Source organism: Equus asinus, chromosome 17, assembly GCF_041296235.1.
Source record: "Equus asinus isolate D_3611 breed Donkey chromosome 17, EquAss-T2T_v2, whole genome shotgun sequence".
Lineage (NCBI taxonomy): Eukaryota > Metazoa > Chordata > Mammalia > Perissodactyla > Equidae > Equus > Equus asinus.
In genome coordinates, this window is record NC_091806.1 from 17,381,446 (window position 1) to 17,391,707 (window position 10,262).

A 10,262-nucleotide genomic window follows, 5' to 3' on the forward strand; every position below is an offset into this window, starting at 1 on the left:
GACTCCGTACAGAGTGGATTGGGATTATATGAACTGTGAGTTTATTTTCATTGAGGTGGTATTTGCTCAAGCTAGGCAGTTATAATTATAAAGTTACTTGTGATTGCCACTATGGGAGCCTATCCAATTTGATTGATATGGAGATGAAAGATAATACTTACAATTTAATGTAAAGGTTACATACATATATGCCTGTGTGTATGTGTAAATAAACTAATATTTGTATTTTTAAATCTTAATCCCCAGTACCTCAGAATGTAACTGTACTTGGAGATAGAGTCTTTGAGGAGGTAACTACCTTAAAATTAGGCATTTAGAGTGGGCCTTAATCCAATATGACTGCTGGCCTTGTAAGAGGAGGATATCAGGAACAAACATTCAGAGAGAAAATATCATGTGACGACATAAGGAGAAGTTGGTCATCTGCAAGCTAGGGAGAGAGAAGTTTCAGAAGAAATCAAATTAGTCAACACCTTGATCTAAAAGTCTAGCATCCAGAAGAGTGAGAAAATAAATTTCTGTTGTTTTATCAATCCAGTCTTTGGTACTCTGTTTTGGCAGCCCCAGCAAAATAGTACAACCAGTATCAGCATACATATGTGTATATGTTTGTGTGTATTTGGGGGACATATCTATATCTATATCTCTCTACATATAAACTTAGAAGCAGTTGGATAACAGTTTTCTGCATGTGTAAACACTGCATAGATAGCTGGTTGACTATGACCTTTATTTAACAATTTCTGAGAACAGAAAGGGACTATGAAACTAAAAACAATACTTTAACCATAACTTTTTGATATAGAGACAATGAACACGGATTTTAATTGGCTTCAATTTAATATTTACTGTGAAGAGTATATATTATTGATAAACCAATTTTTCCCAAACACTCTTTTTACTGCCTCTTTTGCGTCTTTGTTCCTTAAACTGTAGATGATGGGATTCAGCATGGGAATGACCAGGACAATCAGGATAGTGACAATTTCAATAATGCCTGTAAAGTAGAAGACTAGAAGATGGTTTTTGCTCGTGTCAGAACAAGAAATGGCGAGGACAGGAGGGATGTCACAAAAGAAATGTCTAATTTCATTGGATGCACAGAAAGATAGGGTAAATGTTGCCCCTGTGTGCACTGAAGCATTAAAAATGCCACAAAGATAGGAAATGATGATGAGTGGCACGTAGACCCTGGGTGACATGTTAACTGAATACAGCAGAGGGTTGTAGATTGCTACATAGCGATCATATGCCATTGCAGCCAGGAGAAAGCATTCTGTGGTCGCAAAAGTAACATAGAAAAACATCTGTGCTGCACATCCAAGGAATGAAATAGTTTTATTCTCTGACAGGAAATTGATTAACATTTTTGGGGTGACAACCGAAGAAAGGCAGGCATCCAAGAATGATAACACACTCAGAAAATAGTACATAGGGTTGTGGAGCCGGGAATCCCCAATAACCAACACAATCAGTCCCAAATTTCCTACCAGCGTGAAAAGATAGATTGTTAGAAATAGCAAAAATAGGAAGAGTTGCACCTCAAAATCACCCAAGAAGCCCACCAATATAAACATGGTAACTTCACTCGTATTCTTCACCTGGATTGTGTATAAATCTACATCTGATGGCAACTCTGGCATTTCAGTTTTTATTTTTATGTTCTAAATGCAATATTTTTGGAAATAGAATGCACTCAGTTACATCCTCACGTTTGCTTCTGAGAAGAGCATATTGGAATCCTTGGCAGTGAAGGAATAGGCAGTGATGAAGAAGTTGAGTTCAAGTGGATGTATTGCCCTGTATCGATAAAGTAATTATTTCATTTGGTTGCTTGATAAATTTATCATGTGAAGAACAGCCAATCTACTTGGTTTAATTGTTAGTGTATTTTATCTTACACTTACTCCCTCCTCTCTTCATATTACATCACCTTAAAACTCACAAAGACAAATAAATATACAAATTTTTAAACGCAAAAGTATTATAATAGATAGTACTACACATCTGAGTTTTAATCCCAGGTTTTCCACAGTGTACATGACAAGCCTTTCCTTAAAGTTCATAATTAGTAAAATTGAAGCAAATACACTTAAATCACAAGATTGGGTTGAAATAAACTATAAAATCAATGTGAAAATTATTTAAATTTTAAAATATTCCCAGGTGGCTAGAAAATGCAGTGTTAGACTTACTTTTCAGCTTGTTGTACGAAGCACCCTTTTCCAATCAAACAATTTGATATCTTTTCTGGCTATTTTCCCATTTCATTAGGACTTCTATAACAGTAGTGAATAGAACAATAGATGTTATCCTGGAGGTAGATTCAATTTGTTAGGAAACAAAGATAGAGCATTGTGTTTTGTTTTGTCTTTCCATTTTCTTTCTTTGAAACACATAATAATAAAGTATCCATTTTGTTCTCCACAATTTATAATACTGCTAATGTTTTTCGAATTTTAACCAAATACCAATGTAAAATTTTTCTCTATTCATATACTTATTATCCCTGCAAAGACCTTGGGTGTATTTTTGAGACATATTTCTGTCAAAATAAATCATGGCCATTTTTTATACCTCCTTAGAAAGTTTCTAAAATTTCTATAAAATAAATATCTTCTAACAAGAGATAATACACTGTTTATAGAAGCTATTGCCAACAGAATTAATTCCTTATTTAAACCACAATATCCTATTTTATATCTGGTATATTTTTATATGCCATCAGATTGTTTCTCTTCTGGGGGAGTATAATGAAAGGAAAGTGTATATTAAACAAAAAGTTAAAGAGTCACCTGTATCTGGATTGAAAGTCTCCATCATTGAAGCATTATTAAACACTGCATCTATTATATTTAGGAGTAAAATTTCAGCAGGGAGACTGGTGTGTATCCTTTGGCTTTTCACAGACCAAAATGTATTTAAAGGGGTGAAAAATCTATCATGTTCAGGGTTTGGCTGAATTCAATGACCTACAGATGATTTATGTTCCTAACATGAAACACACCACATTTTTTGTCATATTGAGATGACCATGCAGCAAGAAGAGAATGAGCAAAGTGTCATTAGAAGGTAAAGAAAGTCACGTCTTTATTTTTGCAGGAGGTCCTCCTAGTTTTATGTCACAGATTTTCCTAATATATGGAATAAATAGCTTTTTAAGGGTGGGATTATGAACAAAAATGCTCATTTAATCCTTACAGAATTCTACAGTAAAAAAATACTAAGGTACATACTGACCTCTGTGTTAATTAAAAAAACTCACATATTATTCACAATAACTCACAAACCCAACTGAATTATAATAAATTTTAGTTTTGTTTGAATGGTTATACTAATAAAATAACATAAACCTCAATTGATAACAACATATTAATGTATATTTTAGGCATCACAAAAATACATTTATGTTTATAAATTTCCTCATTTTCTATCTTTCTTCATAGCTCTCTCTCTCTCTCTGTCCCTCTTTCTCTCTTTCAAGAATACATGGATTCTTGTTATCTATTGAGTCAGGGATCAAACAGGAATTGAGCAAACAGGAAGAAGCACAGTGAAAAAACTAACATGATGCAAGCAAATTTTGAAAATTTGCCAATAGGTGGTCTACTAAAGGAATCCATTACAAAATGCATGTTAACTGACATACACAGAGGAAATCTCAGCTACATTACAATTCTAACCTTTACTTAACTGATGTGTTCAAGACCAGATAATTGTGAAAGAATAAGAATATTTTATTTGGACCCTAAAACCCTGTATTAAAATCTCAGATTTAATACCTATTCACAGAGTGAACTTGGGAAAGTAACTATTCTTCCAAATCTAATAATAGCTAAAATTGTCCAAATATTCAGGCATATCTTTGATACTACATGAACATTATGTGACTTCAAAGTGCTTGTTAATGAGATTCATTAAAAGGTCTTACTAAAGTGTCAATTTTATGTGAAGGCTACACATAAATGAAATGGCTTTCAAATTTTATTTAACTACAACAAAATACATAGGGAGCTGTAAAATCAATTTTTCATCTAAGCATTGAGCAATGAACCAGCTCCAAACCAGAAGCTAAGTATTTCTTTTTTTCTCTGTTTTTTCTCCCCAAATTCCCCCAGTACATAGTTGTACATTTTAGTTGTGAGTCCTGCTAGTTGTGGTATGCGGGACGCCACCTCATCATGACCTAATGAGCAGTGCCATGTCCACATCCAGGATCCGAACTGGCAAAACCCTGGGCCACCAAAGCAGAGTGTACAAAATTAACCACTCAGCCACGGGGCCAGCCCCTAAGTACATAGCTGTACATATGTTTGTTATTTGACATTTAATATATATTAAAATATCAGTCTCATGAGATTAAGCCCAGTGAATCCCAATATTAATTATCAGGCATCTTAAAAATGCATCTCTGTCCTTACATTCTGACTTTGGACATGTCAGTAAAATACGAATCAGTTTTTGTAACCTCTCTGATAATTTGGCCCATAATAAATTTTTCATAACTCTTAATATCTCTGATCTTATCTGTAGGGCAAGCATGTGGTTTATGAATGGGGACATGTTTTATTCCCAGTCATGTCCCATTAGAGCAATTATCCACTTCACTGTAGGAAACTGAGGGGAGAATAGACAAAAGCCTGAGGTTTATTTACTTTCTCCAAGGTGTTCTTCAAACAGACATCTCTGTCAACTAATATTTAGGAAGATTATAACTGATTGTGTTTACATTTAGCTAATCTCACGTTAAGAGAGAGGCTAGAAAGACAAAAATATACATCCCAAATTTTTAACAGAACGTTATGATTCTGGAAAATTACAATCAGTTCCTCAACCCTCATGAGAAGAGCTACAAGAACTAAGCTTGAGAAGTAAAACTAAAGTAGCTACCACGCATTGTTAAGTCATTACTAGAATGTAAATTTTTTGTGTACATTATCTTATGTAATCTACACAGCAACTTGCAAACTAAGCCATTCAGTGTCCATTTGTAGATAAGAAAACTGAAGACTAGCTAGACCTGTAAGTTGACCAGGCTCACATAATAAATTCGTAGTAGAGTCAATCCAGTTTTCCCTGTTGCCACACATTAAGCTATTTTCATTTGACCATACTGCAGACTCATGGTGACATGCCATAATTCTAGAACTGTGATCCCCTAGAAATAATGCAAAATAATATCCTCAAGTATTTGAATTTTTTTATAAAGCTGTCAAGCTTAAGTACCATGATATTAAAACAAAACAAAATAAAAACTTGAAGTACTTCCTAGATGAATTACCTAAATAATAAAATATATTTAAAATTCATTTGTATCCTTCCATGAAAAAAAATTATGATTCCTCAATGGCATATACCCAGTGGTTGGTTGATAGGTAATCTTTTCTCCATTTAATAGTTTTTCTAAATTTTAAATATAACAATTTATTTCTACTACCCTTATTCTAACTAGTATCATCCATCAAAGAAATTAAAGCAAATTTCCAATTTAGAGCTCTATTGAACTAAATGTAATGGGAGTCTTTCCTATTTGCCTTCTCTCGTTTTTTTTTTTTTTTTAGGAAAATCAGCCTTAAGCTAACATCTGCCATCAATCCTCCTCTTTTTGCCAAAGAAGATTGGCCCAGAGCTAACATTCATGCCCATCTTCCTCTACTTTATATGTGGGTGCCTGCCACAGCATGGCTTGCCAAGTGGTGCCATGTCTGCACCCGAGATCCAAACCAGCTAACCCTGGGCCGCCAAAGCAGAATGTGCGAACTTAACCGCTGTGCCCCCAGGCCAGCTCCAACCTATTTGCCTTCTTATGTTCCCTGGAGTTCTCTTATTTCATTTTTAATTTGATTCTGAGCTAACTAGAAATTTCTATGTCAGATTCAAATATTAAAACCTAGAACATAGTTTTACATTCAAGGTTATAGCTTTTAAAATATTTTGTAACTAAAATATTTTGTAAAATCTTTCTTCTTACCTGTGGAAATGAACTGCTCACTCCAGGTGTGCTGTGAACCTTCAGCATTTAGACCCCTTTACCAGGTTCCTGAGCTCTTCTTCAAGTCCACCGGGATGCTCAAAATAGAAAACACAGTTCTTGTCTTCTGAGACAGACAAGTAATGAGATGATTTTGTTTTTTCTGTAGTAAACAAATGAATGGTTCTGGAGCAATGAACTAGATGATAAGAAATGATTACATGAATGCAGTTTGGCCTCTGGAATATAATGATTGCTCAGTGGAAAAGAGAATTTGCATAGGACTGGAAAAGAAATCTAATGATACAGGACATAGTCCCAGGTCTGATACTAAACATACAAACTAAATATGTGGCATTGTGTTGATGACAAATTTTCTGAAGTGCAGTGTCCTCTTCCTGGGAAAATAACCTGTTTACTTCTTTCAAAATCCTGTAAACATGTACATAATGAAATAGTATGAAAGCACAAACTATGATAGAATTCCTAATCATTTAATAAAGATTACTATAACTTTTAAAGTGCTACACTTCTGCATATTATAAAGGTACATTTAAGCTCTTTGAGAGTATAATAAAATAGATAAGATGAATATATGAGCAGAAAGCATTGACAAGGGGAATGGGACAATATATGGTTAAGGGGTTAATATCTAAAATATACAAAGAACTCATACAATTCAACAACAACAAAACTAACAACCCAATTGAAAAACAGGCAAAAGATCTGAAAAAATTCTCCAAAGGAGATATACAGATGGCCAACAATGAGATACCACCCTACTCCCATCACAAAGGCTATAATTAACAAGACAAGAAACAATAAGTGATGGAGAGGATCTGGAGAAAAGGGAACCCCTCATAAACTGCTGGTGGGAGTGCAAACTGGTGCAGTCACTATGGAAAACAGTGTGGAGATTCCTCAAAAAGTCAAGAATAGATCTACCATATATCCAGCTATTCCACTGCTGGGTGTTTTTCCAAAGAACATGACAACACGAATGCATAAAGATACATGAACACTGATGTTCATGGCAGCATTATTCACAATAGCCAAGACTTGGAAGCAACCTAGGTGCCCATCAAGGGATGAATAGATAAAGAAGATGTGATATCTATACACAATAAAATACTACTCAGCCCATAAGAAATGATGAAATCTGGCCATTTGTGACAACATGGATGCACCTTGAGGGTATTATGCTAAGTGAAATAAGTCAGAGATAGAAAATCAAATACTATATGATCTCACTTATAAGTAGTAGATAAAAACAGCAATGAACAAATGTACAGAAACACAGATTGGACTGGTGGTTACTATAGCAGAACCAGGGAGGGAGGAGGGTGAAAGGGGTGATTAGGTACATATGTGTGGTGTACAATGGTAATTTGTCTTTGATGGGTGAGCATGATGTAATCTACACAGAAATTGAAATATATAACGATGTATGTCTGAATTTATATAATGTTATAAACCAAAATGTTATAGTAATAAAAAAGGAAAAAATGAAAACATTGCTTTATAATAAAAAATATATATATATAGTTTTCCTAGAGATTTCAGAAGGGATGGGAAAATTAGTTATTTAATAGCTCTAAAATCTATAAATAAATAATGCATTGTGTAATTTTAAATTAATAGATGTAACTATATATTATATGAATGTACACATTATTTGTATTTATTTATTTATATGTCTAATAGTTATTTGAATACAATATTTTTAAAAATAGATATCTGGTATGAAAATAGGAGATTTCACACACAAATCTGTACTCCACTTACCTGCATACATACATAGAAAACGAATAGAAATATGATCACCTATGTTATTTTGGATAACTCACAGTAAATTCTTCCATTATCTTTTCTTTGTTTGACTGAAAGTTTGCTACTGATTACTAGGAATGTGTGTTTTCATGTAATCAATAAAAGAGCAAATCATAAATTGATTGATTATAAATAAGGAAAATGATGATAGTTGCTTTTGCTGTTTTCCTGTTCATAGTGAATAAATAACTCATTCATTTTCAGTATCTCATGATTACCTAGTGAATTTTTCCTATATGCAAGGAACCTATCTCTTAGAAACTATGATCTGTCACCAGGACTTATGGTTAAAAGAGAATGTGGTGAAGCACACACCTGTTCTTAAAGCATTTTCCCAGAAATAAGGAGAGATAGTTCTACTCATATTTATATGCTCTTACCTGGTTCTAAGAGAGCAAGGAAGTGCATGGCAACTATTTACCTGGAAAAAGGCAGCAAGATTGTGTATTAACATCCCTGATGACAAAACTATGTAGAGAGTGCACGAGCAAAGCAAAGAATGATTGAATCAGCAATAATTTCAGAAAATATGCCCATTATACACTTTAACAATCTAATGGAAATGATTGGAGACAGGGGAAGAATAGAAGAAAGAGAAACATACCAACAACAATAGTTGCAGGAAAATTTTCTAAAAATGTATTGAACACAGAACAGCCAACTGTGTGGAATGCAGAGGAAATTGCTGAGGGACAGTCATGAACAAATAAATTGTGATTAGTTTAATCTGTTTATTTTGAGGATGGTTCTTAAATGCAGCCATAGACAAATGATAGAGATGTTCGTTCCTAAAAATGGGAGGCTTCCAAAATCAAAACTAAAAACTGCGGCCTTGTGATTCAGTTGTGGGCAGAGACTGGAAAGGTTGCAAGTAAATGGTTACAGAAGGCTGAATAAATCATGATCGAGCTGTTAGTTGATGGTGGAAAAGTGGTGACAAACTTTTAACGGAAGCTGTATAAAGTGCAATTCATTGTTATATAGCAACCAAAAACAAAGAAAGAAAAACTGGCAAACTAGTGCCTGCAGTAACTTGGAAGACATTAAATGTACCTAATGAACTTGTGAATCTGGCTAAGAAAATTACCAGGAGAAATTTTCAAGTGTCATGTTAATTATTTTATATGCCTATGATCAGAAATGAAAAAGTATACAAGCTCAATACAGAACTATTCAGTTTGCCAACAAGATTGAGACAAAGTATAGAAGAACCAGGACCCACTGAATTATAAACAAAACTTCTTTGTATCTCCATCTTCTGGGATAGAGATTAAACCAAGTGTGTGGTTGTATGACTCTGTGATAACACCTCTGAAATCCTTAAGGCAGTGCTATCTCAAACAGACAAAAAATGGTATCTAACAATTTTAAATGTTTTGTCCTATAGTAGCCTGACATGTGCAAAGTAGGGGAGATTATATTTTGAAATGATGTATGGAAGTGGCTATTAGAAGTTGTACTAAACCCAGATAAGAATCAGAGGGACCCATAGATTCTAAGGAAGTGTTACTTGTGGAAGTACCACCAGCATGAACTAAAAGGGACTGAGACCACTCAAAACAAAAAGATATCTTGGGGTCCAAAGATATCTATGGACAGAAAGGAGACTGGGAAAGTAGCTCTTGTTCAAACAGGAGACTTTTGTTACAGGAAAAAAAAAAAGTAAAACTTCAGAGGGCAGAATGAAAAGGCCAGGCATTGAGGCCAAAAAAAGGGATTGAGGAGCCAATCACAGAGAGCAGACTTGGCACTACTCTAGACCATTGTCTGCCCCTGGATTTAGGAGCCTTGTAAAATGTGCCTAATTTAAGAATTATTATGGAATTGTAACTCTTTTATGTCCCTGTTCCTCCCATTTTTGAATGCAAGAATCTATTGTAGTTGTCCTGCCTCATCTCATCATCGTATGTTGAATGTGCATGTATGTGGAATAGGAGAGAGTGTGTGATACTTTTTAATTCAACTCACAGATCTATGAATCAAATAGAACTTGAAAAACTACACATAAGGAGCCTAACCCACATTTGGACCTGATGCAGATCATGAGATCATGGACCTCAGCCTATTGTCATGGTTAGGTGGGTCTTGGAACATGGAAATATACTTGCATGTTGGAGGGCAGTGAATACCAGGGAGCAGACTCTGATAGATTGATATAGTAATGACATCTAATAAATCATGACAGCTTTTATCCACAGCTTTGTATAGTCCCCTTATGTGTTGACTCTGGGAACAGCTATGTGACTTACTTTGGCCAATGGAACATTAGCTAATTCATCACAGGCAAAGGCTTGCAAAGCCTGTGTACTCTGTGACTGCTACTCTCTTATTGCTGGGAATTCTTCAACCACTTGTGTGAAAAAGCCCATACCAGTTTTCTGGAGGATGAAAGAACAATGGAGAGTGTCCCCAGCCATACAAGTTGAGGTCAAAACACTTGTGAAAGCCTAGATAATATCAC

The 10,262-nt window shown here is 34.6% G+C and overlaps 1 protein-coding gene across 1 annotated transcript; it reads right to left on the bottom strand.

Moving 5' to 3' along the window:
* Nucleotides 1–845: 845 nt before the first annotated feature.
* Nucleotides 846–1,643, bottom strand: LOC139040510 (olfactory receptor 5T1-like). Its single transcript, XM_070487280.1, has one exon. It carries the CDS (start codon nt 1,641–1,643, stop codon nt 846–848), a length of 798 nt encoding a protein of 265 aa, XP_070343381.1.
* Between the last annotated feature and the right edge of the window lie 8,619 nt (nt 1,644–10,262).

Excerpts from the sequence above, each read along its gene's own strand:
- LOC139040510 (XM_070487280.1), bottom strand. The coding sequence starts at position 1,643 with ATGCCAGAGTTGCCATCAGATGTAGATTTATACACAATCCAGGTGAAG.